Source organism: Augochlora pura, chromosome 6 (assembly GCF_028453695.1).
Source record: "Augochlora pura isolate Apur16 chromosome 6, APUR_v2.2.1, whole genome shotgun sequence".
Lineage (NCBI taxonomy): Eukaryota > Metazoa > Arthropoda > Insecta > Hymenoptera > Halictidae > Augochlora > Augochlora pura.
This window is the reverse complement of record NC_135777.1, coordinates 8,765,116-8,792,060: the sequence shown is the minus strand read 5'-3', so window position 1 is coordinate 8,792,060 and position 26,945 is coordinate 8,765,116. Positions and strand designations below refer to the sequence as shown.

The 26,945-nt window shown below is 32.7% G+C and overlaps 5 protein-coding genes and 2 long non-coding RNA genes across 16 annotated transcripts; 4 read left to right on the top strand and 3 right to left on the bottom strand.

Moving 5' to 3' along the window:
• Positions 1-5,173: 5,173 nt before the first annotated feature.
• Positions 5,174-8,784, bottom strand: Pabp (poly(A) binding protein). Its single transcript, XM_078182523.1, has 4 exons — positions 8,247-8,784; positions 7,275-7,585; positions 5,943-6,894; positions 5,174-5,860 (listed from the first exon to the last, which is right to left on the bottom strand). Exons 1-4 carry the CDS (start codon positions 8,437-8,439, stop codon positions 5,415-5,417), a joined length of 1,902 nt encoding a protein of 633 aa, XP_078038649.1. The 5' UTR covers positions 8,440-8,784; the 3' UTR covers positions 5,174-5,414.
• Positions 8,785-9,605: 821 nt separating this feature from the next.
• On the top strand, positions 9,606-10,518 carry LOC144470706 (cytochrome b-c1 complex subunit 7). 2 transcript variants are annotated; one of them, XM_078182168.1, is made up of 4 exons: positions 9,606-9,766; positions 9,852-9,905; positions 10,057-10,223; positions 10,324-10,518. In XM_078182168.1, the coding sequence occupies exons 1-4, from the start codon at positions 9,742-9,744 to the stop codon at positions 10,399-10,401; spliced, it is 324 nt and encodes a 107-aa protein (XP_078038294.1). In that variant the 5' UTR covers positions 9,606-9,741; the 3' UTR covers positions 10,402-10,518. The 2 variants fall into 2 exon arrangements, with proteins under 2 accessions (XP_078038294.1, XP_078038295.1); XM_078182169.1 differs by lacking the exon at positions 9,606-9,766 and having other exon boundaries at positions 9,852-9,954.
• Positions 10,519-11,119: 601 nt separating this feature from the next.
• Positions 11,120-14,610, top strand: Napi-iii (Na[+]-dependent inorganic phosphate cotransporter type III). Of its 8 annotated transcripts, XM_078182164.1 has the most exons (8): positions 11,120-11,331; positions 11,418-11,511; positions 11,766-11,958; positions 12,060-12,901; positions 12,983-13,189; positions 13,261-13,471; positions 13,552-14,198; positions 14,272-14,610. In XM_078182164.1, the coding sequence occupies exons 4-8, from the start codon at positions 12,698-12,700 to the stop codon at positions 14,500-14,502; spliced, it is 1,500 nt and encodes a 499-aa protein (XP_078038290.1). In that variant the 5' UTR covers positions 11,120-11,331; positions 11,418-11,511; positions 11,766-11,958; positions 12,060-12,697; the 3' UTR covers positions 14,503-14,610. The 8 variants fall into 8 exon arrangements, with proteins under 8 accessions (XP_078038290.1, XP_078038291.1, XP_078038293.1 ...); XM_078182165.1 differs by lacking the exon at positions 11,418-11,511; XM_078182167.1 differs by lacking the exon at positions 11,766-11,958.
• A 124-nt stretch (positions 14,611-14,734) lies between these two features.
• On the top strand, positions 14,735-17,490 carry LOC144470703 (EF-hand domain-containing protein 1). Its single transcript, XM_078182159.1, has 5 exons — positions 14,735-14,870; positions 14,942-15,078; positions 15,214-15,536; positions 15,662-16,110; positions 16,427-17,490. The coding sequence occupies exons 1-5, from the start codon at positions 14,823-14,825 to the stop codon at positions 17,360-17,362; spliced, it is 1,893 nt and encodes a 630-aa protein (XP_078038285.1). The 5' UTR covers positions 14,735-14,822; the 3' UTR covers positions 17,363-17,490.
• Positions 17,491-17,615: 125 nt separating this feature from the next.
• On the bottom strand, positions 17,616-23,034 carry Ythdf (YTH domain-containing family protein). 2 transcript variants are annotated; one of them, XM_078182158.1, is made up of 4 exons: positions 22,781-23,034; positions 22,519-22,664; positions 19,841-21,624; positions 17,616-19,759 (listed from the first exon to the last, which is right to left on the bottom strand). In XM_078182158.1, exons 2-4 carry the CDS (start codon positions 22,550-22,552, stop codon positions 19,715-19,717), a joined length of 1,863 nt encoding a protein of 620 aa, XP_078038284.1. In that variant the 5' UTR covers positions 22,553-22,664; positions 22,781-23,034; the 3' UTR covers positions 17,616-19,714. The 2 variants fall into 2 exon arrangements, with proteins under 2 accessions (XP_078038284.1, XP_078038281.1); XM_078182155.1 differs by having other exon boundaries at positions 22,519-22,546; positions 22,648-23,032.
• A 566-nt stretch (positions 23,035-23,600) lies between these two features.
• Positions 23,601-24,856, top strand: LOC144471496 (uncharacterized). Its single transcript, XR_013494301.1, has 2 exons — positions 23,601-24,312; positions 24,393-24,856. It is a non-coding gene; the product is annotated as an uncharacterized LOC144471496 (long non-coding RNA).
• Positions 24,237-26,679, bottom strand: LOC144471495 (uncharacterized). Its single transcript, XR_013494300.1, has 2 exons — positions 26,206-26,679; positions 24,237-25,934 (listed from the first exon to the last, which is right to left on the bottom strand). It is a non-coding gene; the product is annotated as an uncharacterized LOC144471495 (long non-coding RNA).
• Positions 26,680-26,945: the final 266 nt, after the last annotated feature.

Here is a 26,945-nt window from a genome sequence, read left to right as displayed (position 1 = left end):
TATTCATTTCTCTATTTTAATGAGAACAATTTTTTATTTCACGAATACATCCTATTAACAATACCTTGTAGTCCAAACGAATTTAAGATTAAAAATTTGTATTTACAAAGATTGTATCTTTATTATATATTCTGTAAATCACGTATATACATTTCGGTATAAATAAAAAACCTGTAAGTTACTAGATAATTAACAGAATCTAACGCGACTATTAGAAGTTTCGAAGTTTGCCTGTCAACAGAAGCTGCTCAATTACGTATTAGTTTCGTCGGAAATTCAAAGATAATAAATCTATCATATAGTATATAGTTTTATAACAACTTATTTTGCTGAAATAAAAACATGACCGAATTGACATCGCATGTATATCACAACATTTACATATACACGACTGATAAGTAAACAAACGTAACTTGAATCAGCTCTGACAATAGGGTAAGTCAAAATACAACATATACATATAATAAATTGTATAAACATATGTACACATACAGGATGTTTAAACATAGGTCTTATAGGGCTTTATTAAGAAGTTATAACAAAAATTCAGAAGAAGAATAGTAATCAACTTGCTGTTACTGCGAGCATTGGCTTGAATAGATCAGCACATGCCGTGTGGGATCTTTAGCTAAAATACTAAATCTAACAAATCTCATTAAAACTGAAAGTTTCGCTAAATCTCAAAAATAGTCTGGTCATAAACTGCGTCGTTGACCAGCACTCGGTACCTTGCCGCGATCCCCACGGGCCGCGATCCCTCGAATCCTTTATACTAATTACTGGCTATTACTGACGAAAATATATTTTAATGTTTGGTGACTTCAGATAGTAAACATAGCTTACATAAACACACCGAAAAACACAATATTTTTGATCTAAGTAACAGCAAGTTGATTACTATTCCTCTTTTGGAATTTTGTTATAACTTCTTAATAAAGCTCTATATGACCTATGTTTACGTAACATTATTTTTTTACACTTTGTGCCATAGAATACACTGACATAGTTTGAACATTAAAATTTGGGACACCCTGTATATAATTTACTAATTACGAAACATAGCACATATCAAATGTACGCAAAAGAGTGAACAAAGACACACGACAATTAAACATAGAATGAAATACTAAACGCAAAAATATTTAAGCTATAGTTATATATATGACGTCTGAGTGATTTCAAAATTTTAATTTTTTCGTTAGCGAAAATATTCTCTGTGCTTTTTAACGAGCTATTAACGCAAATACTGAACCAATCAAAAAATGAATAGAACCTACGAATTTTGGCGCGATAACGAACTTGACGTAAGATTGGTCATAACAGCAACCGTATTCGCTCTTTGATCAAAACATGCTTTTCATTCGTAATTCATACACGAAATCACAATCAACATTCGAACCAAAAAAAGGTAATTTCAAATCACCCAAGAAATACTACAGTTACTGGTGTAATGAGAATTTGAAATATCCTGTATATAGAAAGGTTGAGGCATACTTACTTTTTCAATCGTCACATGTGCAGAAATAATCGCAAATACGTTCACCTCGAAACTTCTATGAAAATTACTCACTTCCTACAGAGATCGATCAGTATATAGCAACATTTCGATTTATTCTAATAGTTCTTTCTGTTCATCTCTCACGAAGGCGCTCGTTTCCTGAATTTCACTTCCACTATACTTTTGTAAGTAGCAACCAACCTATCACTACTCGGCCTATGTAAGCTCGGCCAATCAGACTCCTTGGTTGCTTTCCGTGCCACATTTTGATGAGCCAATTAGCGGACGGTAACAACACAGTAGAACATTTAACAACCAACGAACAAATCAATTGATATTTCTTGTAATTTTAAATCGATGTTGGTTAATATTTAATTAAATTGAGAGGCATGGAACTATACGAGTATCAGCTGCAATTAGCGATTGAATTTATAATTTAATTAACATTCTTTTTATCCTAGACTCCGTTTCCGAGAAAATCGATTTTAAAGTTTGTGAGACAACTAAATCCTCGACAAAAATGAACAAATTTAATGTCGATTTTCCCGAAAATCGATGAATAAAAAAAATGTAATACCGAATATTTCTCATTTTTTTCGTGTAGAATCACTCCGCTCGGTTGTATTACGATTTTCAGCTCAGCTTAGTATAATCAGACTATTCCAAATGATCATCACGTCCATAGCTGCATGAATGGAATTAAATATATATAAATACGATACATATTATAGATTGTTACTACTAAGTTGTATTTAAGTATTATATTTTTAATTATACTCGAGGATCTCTGAAACTATTCAATCGGTTTCGGACGAGGATGCTTGTGCCGTAATACACGTGAATGAATACTGGCCGTACATGTAATTCAGTGGGAGCGTTCAGCGGCGATATGTTATCGCAATATTTTTTCTCGTGTTGAATTTTGTATCGTATACGCGCATCGTAACGCAGGTACCTTTGTGTAAAGCGGTTCTTACCCTTCAGACAATACTGAAATCCTCCAGCACGTTAGATAAACTGTATATATAAGTAATAATAATAAGTAGTAATAAACTGTATTTCGTTTTAAATTTCTTTAATGGTGACTGTAATTAGCGTATTGATGCACGTGTTCGAAATAGCACAATGTTTCGAAAACTCAGACCGTTTGTATTCAATAAAACTAAATTAGGGAACTGGTGTGCGTCTCGTTTTTATTGCAGGTATTAAGCCAGGAGTGCGCAGCACGTGGTCCTTCAGATCTTGCTTGTGCCTATACGACACGTGTATATTGAATATAATAGAATTGGTCACCCTACATCATTGATCATAAATTTGTTAGCAGGTACATTAACTATCTCTTCGATCCTCCAGGTATAAGAGGGCACAAATTCAGAAATGGGAAAAAATATATCAATACGATTCTTTCGATATAAAATATTCTGAAATGATACAATAATTACGTAGCTATTAAGCGTAATATTTTTGAATGTAGAATAATCTTTGCTGAATCTATGTGGAACATAGCGAACTATGGTGGATTTTTGACAAAAGTTTTGTCTCACTTTTTCACGTAGAAGCACTACGCTCAGTTGTATTACGAATTCCAGCATAATCTGTATAATCAAACTAGATTTCAAATGATCATCGTATTCATGGCGACACGAATGGAATTAAATTTACATACATACGATACTTATTATAAATCTACTAATAGATCGACTTCCTAATTTATTTAAGTATTTTTTTTTTTATTGCATTCGAGAATCTCTCTAATTGTTAGATCCGTTTTACAAGAGGATGCGTGTATGGTGAATACCGAATATATGTAAATCAATGGGAGCGTGCAGACAGCAATGCATTACTACGAAATTTGTTCTCGTGTTAAACGTTGTATCGTATACGCGCATCGTAACGCAGGTAATTTCGTGTAAAACGAATCTTAATCTCTAGACGAAGATACATTTGGTTAGCACGTGGCCTGCAGATTTTGAACATACAATGGAAATTTTTCTGTATTTTAGAAGGGCTCGTTATATTTCATTTTACGTTTATTGCTTCAATGGTGACTGTAAATAGCGAAATGATGCACGTGTTTGACCCAGCACGATGCTTTAAAAACTCAGATCGTTCCTATTCAATAAAACTATTTTAGAGAACTGGTGTGCATCCCTTTTTTTATTGTGGGTACCAGGTCAAAGCTACACAACGCATGATGCTTGGCTATACCTATGCAGCTAGATCAGTACAAATATAATTGACTACTCTACATCATCGATCAGAAATTCATTAATCGACATTAAGATTCTCTTGTATTATGATTTCATACTCCTCTTTCCCCAGAAATGGGGAAATAATAAATCAGAACCACTCTCTTGGTATAAAATAAGCAGAGATTATTTATAATCATATAATTATGAAGTGTGATGATATGTAATAATATTTGTTATATATACACATCTATATAATCATGCACACATGAATCAGACTTTGTTATTACAATGCAACTTTATATGTTTTTAAGACTATTATAGAGTTATTAGATGTATAGATCTAACATCAAATAAAGCAACTATATTTTCGAAGTTCTTGCCGCTATTTCAATTTTTTGAATATTAAAAACACCTTACTTATTAAGATTTTGAATATTATATCAGATATGCTAGAATATACAGTAAGGAGCAAGACGAAGTTAAAATTTTTGAAACAGTATAACTTTTTTAAAACTGGTCTAAATGACTTAAATTTTTCCGTAAAGGTTAGAGGAACTAGTGCAATGACTAACATTTTTTTCTATAATTTTGCTACTTTGTGGAAGAAAAAAATATGTAAAAAGCTTTCATTTCTTCACTTTTTTACCTGAGCCTATAGAGAAAATTTAAAAAATGCATTTGGTATTTTTCGATAACTTGTACACCAGTTTTAAAAAAGTTATACTGTTTTAAAAATTTCGACTCAGTTTTAGTCCCATCGTATATATAATACTACAAATTGTCTTATAATGATTTCTTAAAAATTGCGTAAAACCTGAATGTTTTTAGAAAAACTTTTTATATCAAAGTTTTATTAATTCCAAAAAAAAGTCCGACTATAATGGGGATTTTCTTTTGTATTCCAAATTGGCAGTATTTTAGAGAACTAAACTAAATTTCTAAAAGTTATGTAAAAATTGCATTCATCCTAATGATGATTATTAACCCTTAGCACTCGGATATTAGCCACCATGGATGTTACCTACCAGCGCTTATAAACAATTATATTATTATATAGTATATTATATATATGTATATGTATACATACTATTGTTATAATAACATTCAATTTATATGAATTTGTAGACATCGAGAAATAGTTGCAAATCGCTAATAAACTTTAATGTTTAGTCATATACTAGAATTACGATGTCCTCTGAGAGGGGATAACCGAGTGCAAAGGGTTAACCGTCGATAAAATAGTACATCCTTATACAAATACTTTAAAACGATATGTATTTATTATGTAGGGAATAAAATATTATGGATTTACTTCTATAAATAACAAAATTATAGTTTAAATACTTTAAATAATTTATTTCGGATGTCTTTACATTCATATATGTACCAAATAATAATAAAACGGTAACACCAAACACAAATCTTAGAAAATAAAGAGTATGAGCATAATTGAGGAGACGAGGATAAGAATAAACTCATTCCATAGTTTTAAAGGAAAATTTATTATCATAAAACTTGATGAAAAACCCTTTCATGATCAGTTATTAATTCTGAATAACAATTTTTCCTGTCATTCTTGCTTGTAGTAATCGTTGAAGCCATCATAAAGCTTTTTAGAAGTAATCTCTTTTTAAACTAAGAATAATTGCAGAATGAGGAAGAAAAAAATTAACATTGATACGAATAATTAAAGAAGAATAAAATAATAGCCTAATATAAGATGTTTACTCTTTTTTAGGAGCCACAGCCTGTTTGGCTTGATGAGCCTGCAGTACAGCTACGGCCTCCTCAACCTTGGCTTTTAGCGACTCGTTGTGCTCCAACATGTGCAGGAGCTCTGAGTTATCAATCTCCAACAACATTCCAGTGATCTTTCCAGTAAGATTCGGATACATACATTGAATCAACGGGAAGAGACGCTCTCCTAACATTTGTTTCTGCTCTTGTGGTGGAGCAGCTGCCAGCATCGAGGCAGTCAAAGGTTCTTGACCTTGAATATGAACAGCTTGTTGAACAGGGGTAGGAGCAGGGATTGCCATTGTTTGAGGTGGATTACGCATGTTCGAAGTGTATTTGTAATTTGACGGACGGTTAGGAGCTGAAACTCCCACTGCTGCTGGACCGGCCATGGAACGACTTTGCATGTTTGCACCGACCACCGTTTGTTGACCTACAGCGAAAAATAATTAATAGCAAATATTCTTGATTGTGATTTACAAATAGCAAAATTATATTCATTAAGATTTTATTACCTGTAATAGGTCTAGCAGACAAGGTATTACGCATAGTACTAGCTTGAGCAGCAGGAGCACGTGGTGCAGCTCTAAACGAACCTTGCATCGTAGCAAAACCGGGACTACCAGTTTGTGCATTGGGTCGTACTGGATTCGGTTGCGCGGACCAACGTGGTGTTGCACGTATTTGTGCCATTTGTGGTCCGTAGAATCTTTGGGGCTGTGGAATAGTGGGAACAAAGTAGTTTCCAGCACCGCCCGGTTGAAACATTTGTCCCATTTGACCCATTTGTTGCATACGCATGTTCGTCAAGCGTTGCATGTATTGTGAAGCGAGATGCGCTTTACGATCTTCTTTACGCTGCGCCAGAGCAACATACAATGGTTTAGTAACTATTATGCGTCCATTCATTTCAGTTACAGCTTTGGTAGCTTCTTCTGGAGCTGAAAAACAAACGAATCCAAAACCCTTACTACGTCCTTCTTCAGACATCACTTTAGCGGATGTGATTGTTCCGAACGGTGCAAATTCTTTGCGCAATCGTTCATCATCTATGCTATCATCCAAGTTCTTCACGTAAAGATTTACACCTTGATAACGTGTCAAACGTTCTATTTTCAATTGTTCAAACTTTCGTTTCAGTTCCTGCTGACGTTCCGCTTTCTTTTGCGCCCGTCCAACATACATACACTTCCCTTCAGCAACATCTTTTCCGTTTAATTCAAGTACTGCTCGTTCAGCAGCGTCCGGATCTTCGAAAGCTACAAAACCGAAACCTCGTGATTTTCCATCATCTTTAATCATTACTTTGTGACTGGTGATGGTCCCATATTTTTCAAACATTTCTTTAAGTTTGTCATCGGTCATGTCTTCCCCGAAGTTTTTTACATAAACGTTGGTGAAAAGCTTGGCTTTTTCTCCCAGTTCCTTCTCGCGTTCCTTGCGAGGTATGAATTTACCAACGTATACCTGTAACAATTATAATTATCCAAGGATCTCTTTAACCCTCTTAGTGTCGGCAGGCCGATTTATCGACCCGCGGTCCTTATGCGAAAAGTGCCATGGGCCGATGCGTTGTGGCGAGCCTACCGTCTGGCGAGCTTAAACATATTTTATAACTAAAAATTTTGCTGCTCAACATTACATTCCATATTCTTTAAGTCTCAGAGGAACAGATAATAAAATTTTCCTCCAGGAAATCGGAATTTTGTTCCTTATAAAGCTATTCATATAAGCGCGCATATCAAATCGGTCCATGGCATTCTTCGCATGTACTCCGTAAAATGCCTGGCACTAAGAGAGTTAATTCTTTACTCTTAGTAATATGAGAAAATATAAAGTGAAAATACCTTTTTTCCATTTAACAACATGCCATTGACTTTATCGATTGATTTATTTGCTGCCTCTTCAGTTTCAAAATGAACAAAACCATAACCTTTAGAAACACCTGATTCATCTTGAGCCACTTTGCAACTAAGAATGTTACCAAAAGCAGAGAACGTGTCGTACATTGCTTTATTGTCTATGTTTTTATCTAAATTTTTGATGAATACATTTCCAACGCCAGATTTTCGAAGGGAAGGATCACGTTGAGACCACATAATACGTATAGGCCGTCCCTTTATCATATCAAAATTCATAGTATCCAATGCTCGTTCGGCTGAAATTAATAAAGAATTTTAATTTGACTTGATCATGTGCTAGTAAAATATATTATTACAAATTCACAATACTAAACACATTGTATAACAGGTAAAATTTCTTTTACCTGCTTTGAAATCTTTTTTGTTTTACAGGAAATAAATTACAATTATCATAGACTAATTTTAAACAGCTGTTAATTTAAGAATATCCGTTATAATCAATAATTTGAAATTTTTAGTGCTGTTACATACATTAATTATTTATTAATGTTAAACAACATTCTTCTTCTAACCACAATACATTTACATTAGGCAAAATACATATTAATTACGTTTTATGATGATAATATGTGAAATATTCAACAAAATTGTTTAGATACAATTTATAGATACTAAAAAATAATGTGATATAATTTAACATTAAGAACGCCATTATACACGACAGCTGCTTATCTTCTATGAAACGTAAAAGGAAATGACGGAAAAATAAAAGGTATGACTCAACCAACCGTCACTACTACACATATTCTACTTTGTTCCATGTAAATTTCAATATGGTGGCATCGTATGATGTGAAACACGTGTCACGCGCAGCAAATGATATAGCTAAAGGACAAGGTTTACGAAGAGTTTTTCGAATGTAGGTCATAGATCGAAATAAATTAGAAATATACTCACCATCAGCCGGTTGCTGAAAGTTGACATAAGCATAGCCGAGAGAACGTCGGGTAATCATATCACGACAGACGCGTATCGAGAGTACGGGCCCAGCCGATGAAAACTTCTCGAAAAGCATCGCCTCGGTGATATCCCCATGCAGGTCTCCCACGTAAAGTGAGGCCATCGGATAATTCGGAGCTCCCGGATTCATTTTTGTAGTATTTCTACGTCGTGCAGGCTGCTTACGTTCAAAATACTCTGGTTTTTGGTTTCTCCTGTTCCTTCAATATGGCTTGCGCTCTTCCGACCACGTTGCTCTTCGTAACGCGATGATTACTATTTTTTTCCACACTTTACTTATGTTTCACGGTTTTCAGCTACGGTTTTTCGATTTTTTTGTTTGTATTTTTTGGAATTTTTATATTTTTTTTGGTTTTTTTTTTATAGAAGAGTTATTTCACGAATGGAGGTGGGTTGTGTGACCTATTTTGTGGAAAAAGGAGACACAACCACACGTGAACACAACTCTACTCTTATTGAGGAAGAGGCACTGAAAGTAGTTCCCTCTGCGCTTATATACTAACCAACGAACACCTACGCGTTGGAAAAATAGTTCCTCTTCAATGTGTTATGCCACCTGTAAAGCGATTTAGGGTATTCTCGAAATAGTTCTATGACAAAATACAGTTATTTTACATTTAGGATAAAATTAAACTGTTCTCATTTGAAGAATTATACTTCAAAAGTTAACGTAATAAATTCTCGATAAAATTTATTAAAATATTATACGTCTTAGTAATAACTTCACATTAAGTTTATGGTAACATTTTGTAACAATATAACATGTTTTACGTTTCGCGTCATAAATTCAAAATTCACTATTACACTATGAATTGCGTCATTCAACAATAAATGAATTTGAGTGTGCAATATCGATAAAAAAATTATACATTGCAATTAAATAATTGTACTATCAATATTTTCTACTATATCAAAAGTTCAATGAACCATTCAAATAAATTCACACATACGTATATGTATGCATTACATTTGACGTTCTCACAATTTGGGCATCTAAATATACTAATTAGTCAAACGACAATGAACTCCATAACTATGTATAACAAAGGAACAGAAAGAACGTGTAAGAGAAATAGAATGAAAGCAAGCCTGCTTTTATGACGCATAGACATTTGTGTTCATGTTACGTCCTCTCACTAGCTTTGTACTTCTCTCTCTTGTTAATTTTTAATTATAAGGTAGCAATAATAAATCACTAGCCAATAAGAACAAAGATGAAATAGCTTCTCTTACCCCTAAAGTGTATTTTGTGCGATGAGACGATAAAGAGCGTTATGCAATTTAAGCCTAGGGATTTGTAAAGCTTTTCTATTGATTTCAACAGTGGTTCTTCGCCAACACAGGGTTCATTACTGTTATTCTAACAAGTAGTAGTCCTTAAGAATAAGTTTTGAGGAATTAGCTTTCAGTGCATTAGAGGCACAGTATAACAATGGGATTTATCAAAAATCTTACTTGTAAGTAAATTTCACGTGATAAAATTCGATATTTAAATAATACGTAAAATTTAGTCTTACGTAATTTTGTTTTACTACATTGCAGCTAATCAGACTCTTCGAAGATTCGCATATAAAGCTTCTGGCTTTAATCAGTATGGTAAGGAGACATATACACTGTAACAAGAATGAAATGTTAACTCATAGAAGTTAGTTATTAAATAACTCAATTTTATAAACTAAGAAATATGATTTAATATTCAAAACCTTTATTAATATAATGTGTAACATGTTTTTAATCTATCTGATAGGTTTGATGAGAGATGATATTATGCATGAATATCCTGATGTCGAAGAAGCAATAAGACGGCTACCAAAACGTCTAGCCGAAGAACGTGCTTTCCGCTTAATAAGAGCTGCACAACTAGATCTTCAACAAAGAGTTTTGCCAAAAGAGCAATGGACTAAATATGAAGAGGTAAATTAACAAGCATATTTAATATTATTAGTATAGGTTGGTTGTTCCATGTATTAGAAATATTGGAACTGTCTCATATATGTAATATATTATTATACAGGATGTATTATACCTCACCCCATTGGTAGAAGAAGTAAAAAGGGAAAGGGAAGAAAGAGAAAAATATGAAGCTCAATGAAAGACAGTATCAGCTTAATAGTAAAATTACTTTATACAAAGTAGACATTACAAATAATGTTGCTATGTATGTACGATATGTAAAATATTAAGTAAAATAAATTCGTCATTCATTTAATCTATGTTGATATAAAATAAATAAAATATAATTCTTGAAATTTAACCATTTTTAGATTAATGAAATAAAACATACTACTATTCAATCAATGTTTTATTTATACTTCTAAGTATATAAATGAATCTTTTATAGTAATCATTTATAACACATTAAAAATATGTTTACATGGAATTGATTTCAAAAAATTTTATTTAACTTGTATTAAACCAATTATTGTAGAAAAAGCCATTCTAAATTCGCAGTTTATACATATAAATTTACTATGAAAATTTAATAATTATAATGGAGAAAACAATAATAAAATAAGTTTGTAATAAGTACTGTAAGTATTTAATTAATTCTTAATTTCTCGTGTTAATTTATAAAAACGTTGAGCTCGCATTACTATTTAGAATCTACTAATGAAGATTTATCTATGGATGACCTTTTTGTTTAACTATATATGAACGAGCAGACAGGCGATTATTGGTAATTATGTTCGCATCAATTCCTAGCTCATTTAACACCCTTTATGCAACAACTTATTCATCATTCCCCCACAAAGATCCAGCGCACGGTTAATGCGTAATACTTTGTGATTAAACGCGATGACATTTAAAGAGAAAACAACGTGAATACTAAAACGTGAGGGTAACCAATCGATTGACTATCGATTTACAAATACTACACGTCAGATTTATGCAGCAGTAAACCACTTCGTATTATACGTATAAGATTGTTTCGCGGGAAAATGGTGGATCAATATCTCACCCCCACGCGAATCTGAGCGCTATCCCAGTTGCTAAAGATTTTCGCAAACCAATTTTCGGTTTTGTAAGTGAATAACAAATTTAATGTACTTCCGCCTACTCAGTTTTATCTTTTTAGTAAACAGATTGATTAGTTCTTCATGTTATCAGAATATTCAACGTGTAATTTCCATGTAATTTTTTAAAAATGGATCTCGAACTGTGAACTATACGGAAGATCGTGCAAAGAATGATGCGAAAAGTGGTAATGGTAGAGCGAATCTTTTATAATTTCATTTGTACAAAACTGTATGCAGTATGCTTGAAAGCTTTGCCTATACTGGCTAACCATTTTATTGCTTTTATGTAGTTTACAATAATACTTTGTAGTCTGCAAAACGTCGGTCACTTTCATACACGTACCCTTCCGTAACGTCAATAACTTTCATTTTCAAATTGTACACACAAAAAAACTGAAAAGGAAAGGAAAAACAATTTCTTATGGATAAACTTTATCAGTGATATGAGGCTTAATCAAGATACGAAGTGTCACCACGTGAAAAGTGAGAGGGGTAACACCACCCCTTCGGAATCGAACGTTAACAGAATTGGCAAACCGTTTCTTGGTCTAATAAGTGACTTTCTTTTGTGGATGTCGAAAATACTTATTCTTTGAAATCGATTTTAAGACGATTATCATGTGCTTGCGAAGGTAATTGTTAAACAAAATAGTTGCATCGCTTTCAAGAATCTTTATGTTCTATTACACGAATCTGTTGAAGGCCAAGATACACGCATTTTGGTTAATTGCAGATGCCGGAAAACCAGTGGTCGGCGTGTTTCCGCGTATGGAAAACGCTGATAATGAATAATTATCAAATCGAACATCATAATTTATATTTAAGAAAAACTCAAGTGATTAAAGAGGCGTATACACAGTAATTGTTCTAATGCTGAGAAAGTATTTGGCAACTGTACAATAGTGTCCAAGGAAAACATAATGTTTCATTATCAACTAGGTGCTGCGCCAAAATACTACCTCTGTTATATGTACAAAGTTACAAAATTGATTGTGTTAGAAGTGAAATAAAAAAGAATAAAATTATATGTGTAAGAAGATATAAAAACACACAAATAAACACACACTCTCCATATATATATATGTATATATTTATATGTATATATATGCATATATATATATATATATGAACTTGTATACATATATGGATACAAATATAAAAAAAATATATATATTCTGATGTAAAAGTATTCACATGAATGGTATAGCAGAGTAAATTAGAAGCTCGTCCTCAATGTGTGTCCTATTCGATGATGTATTACTTTCGAACAATATGGAAAGAGGATATTTAATATCAATAGTTATTTGACAAATGTATAAAAACAAAAGACGTACAGATAGTTCAAAGAAATCAACTATTAAGTAAATAAAAATGAGCATACCATACGATGAAAACTTGGTATGGATAGTGGTGGTTGGATTTTTAGTGGCCTTTGTTTTGGCATTTGGAATTGGAGCTAATGATGTTGCCAACAGTTTTGGAACAAGTGTTGGTGCTGGAGTACTTACAATATTCCAAGCTTGTATTTTAGCAACTATATTTGAAATTGCTGGAGCTGTACTCATTGGCTATAAGGTATTTTAAAAACATTATCACTTTATGAAACACATATTAAATATGATTATTAATAAAGGTATTAATTAATATTACTTTTAGGTTTCTGATACAATGAGAAAGGGGATATTAGATGTTACGTTGTATGAAGGCGATGAAAAAGAATTAATGATAGGAGCACTGTCTAGCTTAGCTGGAGCTGGTATCTGGCTTATGCTAGCAACTGCATTACGATTACCTATTTCTGGAACACATTCCATTGTTGGTGCTACAGTTGGATTTTCACTTGTGTGTAAAGGTGCTGCAGGGGTTAGTAGTCATAATTTTTCTAATATAAAATACTTATTACAAGCACTATGATAAATATTTCATTATTGTAGGTAAAGTGGATTGCCCTTGCAAGTATAGCCACATCTTGGTTTGCTAGTCCTGTACTTAGTGGAATTGTATCAGGTGCTATATTTTGGCTTCTAAGAAAATCAGTACTCCAAGCGAATAAGCCCCTAGAACAAGGTCTTCTCATTCTCCCATTAGCATATGGTCTCACTGTTGCTATTAACGTTATGTCAGTTGTACACGATGGACCTAAACGTAAACATTTATACTTGTATTTTAAAATACTTTTACATATGAAACCTAGTTTAATAATATCTTCTAATCTCCATTTTCAGTTTTAATGCTCGATAAGTTGCCATGGTGGGGTAGTTTAATAGCCGCGGTATGTTTCGGTTTAATTTCGGCTACCATTGTTTATTTATTTGTCGTACCATGGCAAAGGAAGAGAATATTACTTTCACTGAATAGCAACGAAAATGCCACAACAAAGTTTGGTACCTGTGATAAAAAAGAAATTACAGCATTATCTGTTATATCAGAAGCCCCACAAAGTAGTAGCAGTAGTAGTAGTAATGGTAATGCTAAAGAAGCAGCACCAAAATTACGTGGTAACAGTAGTGCAAGTCCTTTGTTAATGGCATCAGGATCAGATACTGAGGGTGTTAAAGCCGAAACTGAGACGAAGATTGAGGAGCAACCTGAAATATCTAAATTATTTGCTTTTCTGCAAGTATTGACTGCTGCATTTGGTAGTTTTGCACATGGTGGTAACGATGTCAGTAATGCAATTGGGCCACTTATTGCACTTTGGGCTGTCTATGCAGAGGGATCGGCTAGACAAGAAGCAGAAACTCCATTACTTATATTACTTTACGGTGGTCTAGGAATATCAACGGGTCTTTGGATGTGGGGGCGCAGAGTTATACAAACATTAGGTCAAGATTTAGCACGCATTACACCAACAACTGGATTTACTATAGAGGTATCAATATTTTAGAAATATAAAATTCCAATTTTTACATACTTGAATATTTCTAATCTAATATTGTTTACAGGTAGGAGCAGCAGTGACAGTTTTGTTGGCAAGTAAGGCTGGTTTACCTGTGTCAACAACACATTGCAAAGTGGGATCAGTTGTCTGTGTGGGATGGGCATCGCGTGGTGGTGAGGGGGTATCGTGGAAATTATTTCGTAATATTGCATTTGCATGGTTGATCACCGTGCCAGTAGCCGGCTGCTTATCTGCAGGGTGTATGGCTATTTTCAAAGAAGTAATTAGTATGTGACTTCATAATCAGGGCAACTAACAAATTTTAGTGAAAACCATCCAATGCTACTGTTGTCAATAATTTATGCAGAAATAAATGATCAAATATCTACTTAAACTAGTTATCTTTCACCTACGAATGATAATACCGCTGAATTCTCAATTATTTTATAATTTTCAGTAAGAAGATAGATGTTAAGAAATTAGTGTTATATCAATACTGTACATAGTAGTGTTGTTATAGTAACAGGTTTAAACAGAGTCTTTGACAGTTCAAGGAGATTCTAAAAAGATGTCGAGAATAAAAGGATAATTTGTATAATACTTCACTAATTTAATATGGAGAGTTTACCAAATATACCAGGTTATACATTTAAAAATCCAAGTGTAAGTCAGATGGAAGCACATCATGATAACATATTTTAACAACTGCAACTAAAATAATATTTTTTTTAAAGATTACTGATTATAGACTACTGCAAAAGTTAAATTTTTTGAATGGTTATCGTGTAGTGCGTGATAGTAAAATTGGTATTGGAGAAAGACCAATAGATGCTGCGTCAACTGCATACTATAAAGATACACCTCCAGTACAGTAAGTAATAGCAATACAAAAACAATTTTATCATTATTGTGATTCTTACTATTATTGTGATTACTTAATATATAATATTAAGTTAATTACGTTACGCTAATGATATTAATACAAAGTGTTAATACTCAAAACTAGATATGATCCATCGTTAACATACGGTCGTGTAAAAGAGTACGCATATCGTCAAGTTATTCCGCATTATGCATTGTTCGCGCAGAAATGCCTTTGTTTCAAAGCTTTCTTTCGTCAAGGAGTGTTCAATTCTCCTAATGAACATTTTCGCATACGTCATGTGAATATTCTATATTTCTTGGATGACAACTCGATAAGCGTCATGGAGCCTCAAGTTATTAATGCAGGATTTCAGCAAGGAAAACTTGTTAGGCGTGGAAAGATTGAAAAAAACAAAGGAGGTGATACACTACATTGGAAGGATTTTAATGTGGGGATTGATGTATGTACGTATTTATGGAAAAAGTGTTTATATTTGTGTGTATAAAATTGTAAAAATACTGTTCTGGTTGCATATTTTGTTATAGTTACAACTCATATTATTCAAACTAATACATGTCGTTAATTATAGGTATTTATGGCATAATTTATCATATTGTTGATTGCGATCTATTTACTAGAGAGTTTTTGATTAGTCAAGGAATAGATGTCGGAGATAAGGAGGAACCTCCTATAGATCCTTATACATCGTATCGTGCATCTAAGCAGAGGACACCGACGTGTGTCACGCAAATTTCTGATGATTCTAGACGACGATTTTTAGAATATGATAAGATGGTGTTGTGTTTCACTGCTACGTGGAACGAAGATGTATATCGAATAATGTATTTCTTAACAGACGATACAATATCCGTGATAGAAGTTCAAAAACCAAACTGTGGAAAGGATCCGGTAGCTACGCTACTAAAGAGAATGAAAGTACCGAAAGACTGGAAAAATTTACCATCGTCCTATCCAGCGATATATCTAGAATACGGCGATCCAGAAATTGTTGAATATTATACACCAAAGGATTTTATCGTAAGTCTTTTTGAAGAATGAAAAAAAAAAAGGAAGAATATTCTTCTAATTGAGTTGATAAGAAAGTTTTTCGATTGTCACACATTAGAAGCGTTGTAATGGTTTTAAAATTAAAATTACTTTTTTGCCAATTCTATATTAACCATTTTTCTTTAAGTACATAAGATCATCCAAAAATTATAGTATAAATTCAAGATCTAGGATGTCATAAAAAAAGTCAACGTAGCCTTAAAGATCTTCGTTAATCTTAAAGCATATATACTGTGTATAAAAACATATTATGAAGATGATGATTGGTATCATTTTTGTGTTACAGATAGGTGGAACGGTATTTATATTCAGTCGCCGGTTTCTTTTGCACGACTGTGACTCGTTCACGCGGAAATATTTCCATGGCATGTTAGGAATAACGCAACCGGAAAGAATTCCACTTCCGGAAGAGGACCCGAAGCCAACAGTAGAATATTTACCACCACCGCACATAATATTCGGCACACCTGAGGATACTTACACCGGCTGTTTTTCATTCATGCCTAAACCACCGAGAAAAGATGTTGTGCGTCAGTTGATCAACTTCCCGAAAAAGCTGCGTTACTCCATGATAATGGATGTGGTGCATCCTGAAGACAAGCATCGCGATTTCATCCTGCAGTATAATTTAAGTGATGGCACGATAGTGGTGCAAGAACTCGAAAAACGCAATTCTGGTCGTCGAGAAGGTTGCTTCCTGAAAGCGACATTAGTCCCGAAGCCAAATACTGGAAGAGATAATCCGGAATATTATACTCCTCAAGATTTCTACATTGGCGCACGAATAAACGTTTTCAATCATTACTTTATCATTGTGGGAACCGATCTTTTCGTGTATCGTTACATGGAGGAGAATCCCGAAAAATTCTCGCGTGAGGTACGGGATAACATCCGTGACTATTTCGCTAAACAAAATTTACTTGACGAAGATATAATGATCGAAGTTAAAAAGATACATGATGCGGAGAATGCAAAAGAATATGCCGTGAAACCGGCCACTTCCACTGTTGATCATGACGCAGAAATGATGAATTGTATACAAGATTTTAAAGCTCAAGCGGAACAAAAATACGAGGGACAACACGGCGAACTAAAAGTAAGCCCGCCTACAGTGGATAAGTTGTGTCCAAATTTAGCAATAACAAACGATTCACAAGGTCCTAAACATTTCACGAATGCATGTAAAAAGGAAGTAAGATGGGATAACCGGATAGAACAATAAAACAGGTTTCCGATTTACGATTGGTAATCACGTTAAACAAGATATTTTTTAATCAATCTTCCGATAAACAGTAATTTTTACTGTAGTTTATTGAAGAAATAAATTATTCGAATAAAACATTTTGATACTATCGTAAGACGTACATGAAATCCATGTTGAATGCAGTCATCCAGCATGTTTATTATTTTAAATTATAGGATTACCAATCGAAATTGCAATCGAATAATTTATGTTTTTTTAAAGAAGCACCTCCTGCGCATGTGAAATTTTTTAATAGTTAAACTTGAATATTAAATTCGTAGTTTGATTCATCATTTAATCAAACATGATTATACAATGTAAATACTAAACAGTGTAGATACATTACGAGTATACTATTCGTATGTCTGCATATTATAATACAAAGATAATATACAGATATGCAGTTTGTATACTTATAGTATATATTGTGTCAATCATAAAATAAAGTTTAGATAAATCTTTGGGATCCAAATATTTTTCAATAAAACTTTAAAGTATGATTGAAGAAAATATTAATTATTTTCTTTAACTGAATAGTGATTTCTCAATAAAATAATAATTAGTAAAGTTATTTAACAAAGTTTTTAAAACTTTGATTAACTGAAACATAAAAATTTAATAGAGCTTACATGATTGCCTATTCTACTCGGACAATGCTAGGAGTTCACCTCTTGAACAATTGAATTTCTCTTAAACTACAAATGAGATGTAATTTAAAAACATCAGCCACAAATTTTTAACGTTGATATATTACTTTAATAAGATGTGTTTCACTTTTGCAATATTCACAACATAGAATCAAGGAAAGAGACTTCAACTGCACATGATTTAGGTACCTTTCTGTTATCCTTCAATTGTTTATACAGGGAAGTACAATCCTCTTAATAATCCTTACACCTTGATTAAACAATGTTGTATTACATTGCATGTAATTCATAATTTTTTGTACAATTTTTTTAATAACTCAAGATCACACCCTAGTTCATTATTACATAGTACGAAATCTGATCCATCTTCAAAGGACTGTTGATTCATAATAAAGTATAATTTCATTTTTTCTTTTTGTGGAACGTTTGAAACAAAATATCATTGTTTCGTCATTTACTTTATAGTTCTCTAGAAATGAAGTTCTATTTATAGTATGTATATGTATCTACCAAAAAAGTAATCAAATCTATGATAAAATCTATCTTTTGTTTTAATTCGCTAATTTCACATTAGATAAGCAGTTTTTGTTTTATATTAATATTCAATTTTCTACGTATAGTTCCGTAAAAATAGACTAAATTTAGTGATATTTCTCAAAAGATATTTTTTTTTTAAAAGAATCATCTCTAATATGTATTCAAAAATTTGTGAAACTATAGACAAGTTTCCCTTGTAATAAAAACCATTTTAATTTGAAGAATTTTAAAATTAAGACAGAAAGAATGTAGAAATAGTGAAAAAAAGTGAAACAACGGATAATTTTAACAATAGGAATTATATCTCATTGAAATTTTCATCAAATAGTAGAATAATATTCGTCATCAAATACGTTACTATAGAGTAACTGTAATATTATATCCTTTTTCATTATATAATATTTTAGATCGCTTTTGCAGTCCATGAATAATATAATAATAATCGTAATATATATAATTTGCAATAGATATAGAATATGCATAAAATAATCAGTTGACAATAATTTCTATTATTATCCAATGATCAAGCATAATTGTTACAAATAAACTTAAAATGTTGTAATAAGCCCTTGCACCTTTTTAACAAAGAAAGGTGTGAGAGTCCTTTCAGTCACAGGCACCAGGTTATATGTCCATTGAAGTTTAAAATAGTAATTGATTTAAATGACACTTGCTTACAATATTGTTCTCGCATAGATTTTTTTTCATTATCAACAAAAGTTTAAGCATTTTACAAGGGGTTAGTCCACATGTTACAGTTTTTCTTCTTCCATATTTCATTTTTTTTCTTTCATTTTTAATTTGTACGTTTAAGAAACACCTTTTCGACGAATAGCACGCAACACCACACTATATGCTTAACTGTCAGCAAATTTACTCGATATCCCGTGAAAGTGAATTATGTTCCTCTTCATAGTAGGTATAATTAGATAATATTTATGATGCCGACGCGACGCTAATTATCATACAAGTTGATTATTTAACAGAAGGAGATAGTCTCAATGGTGAGAGTTCGGTCACAGGAATTAGAAGCCCTTTGTGTATCCACGAAAGCAAAGGTAAGTAGTAAGACGATAATTAGTCGTAGCGTGCTTCCTTTATGATGATAACTATCTTGGATAATAGTATATTTTTGTTGTATCCATCGCTACTGCCGCGAACCTCCTCTGCCTCTGCCGCGACCATCTCGATCCTGTAAAGAAACACAACAATCATTTTAACAACTATGGAATTGAATTCTATTAATTATTATACTTTAGAAGTTACTACTTACTTTACGTTGATGATGCAAGTGCGGCTGATGGAGATGATGTTCTCTCGGCATATCAGTATGTCCCCTGTTTCTATGATTGGAAGAGTGATGATGTGGTATAGCATTTGGTGGTGCTTTACGCTGGTCTTCTTCAGCCTGTTTGCGTTCGTAATGTCCAAAATCATCAAAGATACTCGTCGAGTGCCGATACGTATGTAATATACGTAACACTGTCACCCCCTTTGCGTGTGGGACTTCCTGTGCATCCCTCGAATTAGTTACTGGTTTATTCTCATTGTTTTCTAGTTTAATATGACGAAGTTGCACATTAGGAACATCCTTTACATAAATCCAACGTACACGGAATTGACCTTTCCATTTATCTTGAGACCAAACAGAGCTGTTGCTCTGGTAATCAACAGGTGACACCATTTGTGCCATACCACAAAAATGACCAGATCCATTCACAGAAAAGAACAAATACAAAGGTGCACCTTCACGACTGGCTTCTCTATATGCTTGATCTAATCTTTTGTTACCATGTTCAGTACTGCACCAAATTTCATATTTAATAGATCTATGAATATCATCTTCGGAATAAGATTTAATAACAAAAAACCTAGCTCCTGGAGCAGTTTGATCAAATTCTGTAGGATTATAATCATTTTTCACTTTCAGTTCATCCAAAACAGGATGAGATTGTGATTGTACAATTTGCTGCTGCTGCTGCTGCTGTTGTTGTTGTTGCTGTTGTTGATGCTGCTGCTGTTGTAATTGCTGTTGTTGTTGTTGCTGCTGATGATGCTGCTGTGGATGTGGTTGTGAATGCTGCTGCGGATGTTGCTGATGTTGTTGAGGTGGTGGTGGCTGTTGTTGCTGTTGATGGTGTTGTTGCTGTTGGTGTTGATGTTGTTGCGGTGGCATATGAATTTGTGATTGTGGAGGTGACGGAGGTGTTGTAGGCTGTCTATTCCAACATGGAGGAGGAGGAGGAGGTCTTTGCCTTTGAACTAATGGTGGAGGTGGTGGAACAGGAGGTTGTACCTGTGGTGGTGGCGGTGCTGTTGGAGGAGGAGCAGATGATTTACCTTCACCCCATGTTCCAATGTCCATATTATGCTTTCCAGGCACAATAGGTGGTGGAGGCATGCCAGCCTTCTTTCTCATTCCCTGAGAAGATGATAGTGGAGGTACTGGCTTGGCCGGTTGACTTGCAACACTTGCCCATGTTATTTTTCTAGGCTCCTTTGGTTCGGGTTTAATCGGTTGTGTGGATGTAGTTTGCTGTTCTTGCCGTGGTACCTCTCCACTTCCAAGAGACAACCCCTGCACACTTTGCTCAATAGCCTTAATTTCGGTATTACTAGGTGTTGGATAATTTTCATTTCCACGTGGAGCTTGATAATAATCCTCATAACGTGTTTTTCTTGGAGTACCCCAGGCACTAAAATCACCATTTCCATGAAAATAATTGAAAGTAGGCTGACCGAATGTACTAAAACCACCTCCTGCACTAGCAGAAAACATTCCATCCATGCTATATGCATCGTGACTTATTTGACCTCCATATCCGGAAAGAAATGTAACAGGATCGGTTCCATTTGACCAAGTACCATCCCCGGCACCGAATGTTTGATAAGGGAATGAGGTACCTGCATAGTAAGTACTATATGGGTCACCAGTACCAATTGGATAACTTGAATGATGTGTATTATTGCCTCCTCTCCATGAATCAAATCCAGTATCTTCTCCACCAGCATGTTCTGTCTGTGGTTGTTGCTGGTGTTCTTTAGGACCATTGCTCACTAAGAGAGATGGAATTTTGTCTTATTAATGCACTAAATGTACTCTATGTCTATTAAATAATCTGAAAGTATTTCTTTAATAACTTGATAAAACTGTAAATTTTTAATTAAACCAAAACATTATTATGTTATTTAAGACATATGTATAGATATAATTAATAAAAAAATTATACATAAATTATATTTAAATAATAAGGAATTGCACCACTAGTATTTATAAAAAAATATTTTATGAGTACTATCATGAAAATGATACATACATGTATAGTATGTAAAATATTTCCCTTAAACTTTTTAAATCCAATATTTGGTAATTTATTATAATAAATTACCCAATATGTGAGCTTTACGTACTCAAGTACATAATAATATTTAATACGAAATATAAAACTCTATTAACATGTAAAACATAACACAAAAATTGTTGATTTTTGTTTAACTAAAATAGTCTTCAACATATTATAATATTGTTATTGAAACGATTAATAATAATTACGTCATGTTAGTAAATAACAAATGATTTAAAGAACGCCTACAGTAAATGAATAGTTCTACTGACAATAAAACCACTTGAAATACACTAAACCATGTTGATAGGTTATTGCACTATGTGTGTGTACATACGTGTTCGTATAGTTACCTGTTAACATCGTAGTTAACTAATTATTTGTGTAATTTAGAAAAATACATACGTCAATTACTTGCAATATTAAAATATCTCAGTCGGAATTTGATGAAATTTGAAAGTAAATTCGAAATGATCGTACTTGAGCCGATAAAAAATACGTACACGTATAGCGATTTTTATAGCAAAATTTTAGCACAGTCTTCGAAATTAATTTTACAAAAGAAATGTACAGGAGAAAATATTGTGTGAAGACATAATCTACTCACCTTGACTGTTGGTTTGTCCTTTCATCCGCTGCATTCCGTTGCATGGAAAAATATACAAAATTTAGAATGGCTGTCTTCAGTGAAAGGTATCTGCAGAATAGCGGTGTGGTAGCAAGTCAACACACTGACCTGATTTGAAACAGCACCTGCCAATCCAGTTGACATAACCTGTCACACACTCTGTCTGCCCTTTACAGACGCCAAAGAGACGCCTGTACCTTAACAAAATCAAATTTTCAAAAGCAATATCACGATTACATACAACAGCGTTATACCACTCAAGTACGTGAACACTTCTTCCGAGGAAAAGTCCTCAAGTTTGAATCCGCAATACCTGAGACCTCCGCGTATTTTCTCGCAATGTCTTACCGCGAGAGAGTCTCAGGAAATCTTTCTTGTTACACTTCGGGATTGATAAATTTTCACAAAATTCTTAACTCCGAATAATAACTACGTGACGTGCACTGACCTCTCGTATGTATTAACAGATTGTTTAACTTAAGTAAAAATAAAGTCCCTATACGAAATTCCTTCTACGATATCACGTTTGGTACCCGTGTAAAGCTGATCACGATAGTAACTAATATTATTAATAAAACAGAGTTCAAAAAATTGCTATTTGATTGCCCTTAATTGTTCACCAATTTATCTTAATTGCTTACTTATTCTTTTTCAAAAATACCTAACAAGACATTTCTGAAACATATAGGGACTTTCATGAGAGATTGGTGGTTTTTAATGCCACTTAATTTCTGAAATAATGCTTAAAACGTGCTTTATGATCTAAAAATTGCTCTTTGCTTAAAATTAATTGCTCGGCCTTCCATGGCAACAATTTTATCAATAAATATAACTAGGAACTTGTGTCGTTCATAGTTGCCAATATGGAGAACATATTTTAATTCGCATAAATATTTAAAAAATTGCTTTAATTCGATATGCGATGGCTTAAAAGATGGCTCTTTATGCCATTAATAATTTGTAATTGCTATTAATTGCTCCATTGTAGTTTTTTAGAAATTTCTAAAAGAGATCTTTGTAAGACTAGAGACTTTCATGAAAGTACTTTGTAGTGATATACTTATCAAAAGCTTTCATATCAGTTCTAAATGACATTTCGTGTAATATTACGTTATCATAGAATTTTTTCTACAAGATAAGTTGGTAAAATTATGCTTGATAAAATTTATTAATTTTTTGTTTGTTTTTCCTTCATCTTCGCCTATATGTACCAGACTCAAAATTAATTAAACATGATAGACAAAGCACTTTCAAAGACTACTCTGGAATGTACTGCAAGAAAAATTTCACAAATTGTATTGTATGATGCCACTCTGGAGCACATTTCGATGCAGTCTCTGAAAATTCTGTTTTTGTGATCTGCGGTTAATTACTTGTCCTAGCCTATACAACTCCTTTTTTGTATCACTATTTTTGTAACTTTAAACGATCAGGATTAAAAGAAAGCTTGTATATTTCATCTATTATATAGTTTAATGGGTCTCTATAAAGAACTGTAATATCTTTTAATTTTAAATGTTCTATAGTTTCAGCAAGAACGGAAACACGACGCCATTTATAATAATTTATAAGCTCATCTATAACATTTTCATTTACAGAGATTTTGTTACCTGCAACAATCATACATTTTTTACTAGAAAAATTTAAAAAATTAATAGTTCAGGGTAATGTATTTTTATAGAAAGAAAAGACTAATATCAAGTATAGGATAATTTATTATCGAAGTTTTTAAGCAAACAACAAAGACATTATTAGTTGTTTTCTAGGAGCTAGGTATAACATAAAATTTAATAATATTTACATTATCACCATTATTTACGCGTTCTGAAATCGGTTTTAATACTTTTTTGCAGTTTCTATGGTACCAACACTTGCAGGAATTAAAATTATTTCCTGCATCGAAAAGTATGACTATACCTAACTTTTTTTCGAGTATTTGGCAAAATGGTTTAATGAATACAATAAACTCATAGAATCAACATATATTATTAATGCAATACTCCAATTTAAGTTACAATTTTTAATTCAAGATTTCAGTTTTTTTGTATGAATAAACTATGTTTATTGTTATATGTATATAAGAGTGGATCAAAACTACGAGATAAATCGTGTAGCAATTACCAGAGAAACAATCTGTTGTTGTAAAAAGCTGTTCCTCAGCTAAGAAACGATTTAAATCATTTTTTTATTAAAATAAGATTTATGGAAATTTCTTAAAGAAGAAATAACATTACCTCCTGCCATGGATAATAACTAGATAAATTGTTCAGCATGAAACCTGCTTTATGGAAATCATCTAAAAGCTGAGTTCTGTTTACTTTCTTATCAAAAGAAATACTATGAAAATCTTTTGAACTACCTGTTGCTGCATTCGAAACATAAATATAAAATAATCACATAAATCACATGGCCTAAAACTCGCATTGTAGAAATCTTCTAAAAATTGAGTTTTTTCTCTTTTCTTATTAAAACAAACATTATGCAATTTTTTCTCCTGTTCCACATACTATAGAGGACAAGTTACTTGGCCTGAAACCTGCATTTCTATATGAATAGACTTCTTTTCATAATAAAGGACAATATTAATAAACTTATCAATTTCAGAATCTTCAAATGCTAACAATAACGAGAAATATTTATGTCTATATTTGTCCATAACTGAATGCTTGCATTTTCTAGAGTTTACACCAATTTCACGATTTTCCTTATTTGCATTCCTTGAATGACTACTTTGTTTGTGTGACAAATTTTCAATATCTGTAGAACTTAAAATTGGGAAATATTGTTAGAGTTTGAACCCATCAGATTACTGAAAGCTTCCTCTCTCGTAACTGTATATTTCTTTCAATATTACTAAAAAGTGATACAAAATGGTTCCTGCAATTCACTATATAAATGATATTATCGCCTATATCTACCTTACCTTTGGTAACTTGGAATTCATCTATTTTTTCATCTCTCCCTAATTCTTACACTATATTTTTCGCATATCACTTTTCCTTCAATTTCAAACTCCATCTTCAGAATTTCTATTTCTGAACCCGAATCTGTATTTTCGATATTTTTTATGGTAAACTGAATATGTAGAATATGTTCATGAAGTTATTCACCTTCTCCTTTGAAAGCATTGCTAAATCATGAGCTTCTTTTTGATTGATTAACTTATGCGTATTGCTTACAACCTTCTTGCAAAGACTTATACTAAATTATCTACTACCTGTAATCACACCCTTATCTTTTAGCTCATTCAATCCTTGAGCTGCGAAGTCAAAAAACAATTCTCTTCACCCACAATAGCTTTTATCTTACAGGCCATAGGCAATTTCTTCCTTAACATTTTTACAAGTTGATTAAGCTTCTCTTTTTCCTCTTCATCTTTCACATTTCTTGCCTAACTAAAAATGAAAATAGGTTCTTTAGTAACAAAGAAATGCTAATAAAAAGAATATAATTTATGAATTGACATATGATGAATTTATAAGTAAAGGTGAAGAAAAACTTCTTAAGCCAGCAAGAAAAATAAAAGAAGAGGAAGGTATTGCACAAAAGTTTAAAAGTGGAGTATTACGTTAAATTTTATTATAATATAACCAAATTTTGTAATAGAAATAACTTTCAGAATAATAAAGCTTTCAGAAACAATTGCCATAAAACAGCAAACCTTACCTTTTACTGTTATAATAGAGATTGTTGTAGATACTGGAACTAATATAGCTGAAGAGGAACAGAATAGTAAAGAATAGTGAACAAATTCTCAATCTAAGTACAAAGTGACAGGGCATCAAAATCAAATGTCTATGGCTGAAATTACTGAAACTATATCAACTAATGTTAAATTATATGTCCATATCAATGAAAGCAATAAAGATCTTTATAATTTAAAAAAACACCAATTGATATGCGAAAACACTAACTTGATCGGGGACAGTCGAATTCTTCAGCGTCGGGAAAGATGAGAAACTACTTTACTCTGAGTGGCAAGGGTTGGAACTAATACTGAATTTGATGAGTCAGAGAGATAGAACGAAAACAAATGAACACTTGTAAAAATCGGCGATTTCATAAATTTCAGACCGTCAGACAATCAAGATCAAGAGAAGTTTTCTTCCTTCCTTTTTAGCAATGTGTTTTATCACCCGAATTACGCGATGCTGTGGAAGAAAAATTGTACACATATTTATCGGTTTAGTAAAATTCACACATGAGATAAATGAACAATTTTTCCTTTAAAAATAATCATGAAATGAAAATCCTCCTTATATGTGTATATTGATGCAACTATTTGTCGGCAACATTCTCTAGTTTCTTATTATTCCAATAATTGATTAGAGAATCAGCGTTATAAATATGGTTTGCTAGAATATAATGAACACGAACGAGATCGTAAATAAAAAATTATTCTTATT

Excerpts from the sequence above, each read along its gene's own strand:
- LOC144470703 (XM_078182159.1), top strand. The coding sequence starts at position 14,823 with ATGGAGAGTTTACCAAATATACCAGGTTATACATTTAAAAATCCAAGT. Across the intron at positions 14,871-14,941 it reads ATACATTTAAAAATCCAAGT|ATTACTGATTATAGACTACT; the intron begins GTAAGTCAGATG and ends TTTTTTTTAAAG. Across the intron at positions 15,537-15,661 it reads TAATGTGGGGATTGATGTAT|GTATTTATGGCATAATTTAT; the intron begins GTACGTATTTAT and ends CGTTAATTATAG.
- LOC144470706 (XM_078182168.1), top strand. The coding sequence starts at position 9,742 with ATGGGATTTATCAAAAATCTTACTT. Across the intron at positions 9,906-10,056 it reads TTCTGGCTTTAATCAGTATG|GTTTGATGAGAGATGATATT; the intron begins GTAAGGAGACAT and ends TCTATCTGATAG. Across the intron at positions 10,224-10,323 it reads AATGGACTAAATATGAAGAG|GATGTATTATACCTCACCCC; the intron begins GTAAATTAACAA and ends ATTATTATACAG.
- Ythdf (XM_078182155.1), bottom strand. The coding sequence starts at position 22,683 with ATGTCAACTGGATTGGCAGGTGCTGTTTCAAATCAG. Across the intron at positions 22,547-22,647 it reads CAGGTGCTGTTTCAAATCAG|CGGATGAAAGGACAAACCAA; the intron begins GTCAGTGTGTTG and ends AACGGAATGCAG. Across the intron at positions 19,760-19,840 it reads ACTTGCATCATCAACGTAAA|GATCGAGATGGTCGCGGCAG; the intron begins GTAAGTAGTAAC and ends GTTTCTTTACAG.
- Napi-iii (XM_078182165.1), top strand. The coding sequence starts at position 12,698 with ATGAGCATACCATACGATGAAAACTTGGTATGGATAGTGGTGGTTGGA. Across the intron at positions 13,190-13,260 it reads TGTGTAAAGGTGCTGCAGGG|GTAAAGTGGATTGCCCTTGC; the intron begins GTTAGTAGTCAT and ends TCATTATTGTAG. Across the intron at positions 14,199-14,271 it reads CAACTGGATTTACTATAGAG|GTAGGAGCAGCAGTGACAGT; the intron begins GTATCAATATTT and ends TATTGTTTACAG.
- Pabp (XM_078182523.1), bottom strand. The coding sequence starts at position 8,439 with ATGAATCCGGGAGCTCCGAATTATCCGATGGCCTCACTTTACGTGGGA. Across the intron at positions 6,895-7,274 it reads TGTTGTTAAATGGAAAAAAG|GTATACGTTGGTAAATTCAT; the intron begins GTATTTTCACTT and ends TAATTGTTACAG. Across the intron at positions 5,861-5,942 it reads GTCTGCTAGACCTATTACAG|GTCAACAAACGGTGGTCGGT; the intron begins GTAATAAAATCT and ends TTTTCGCTGTAG.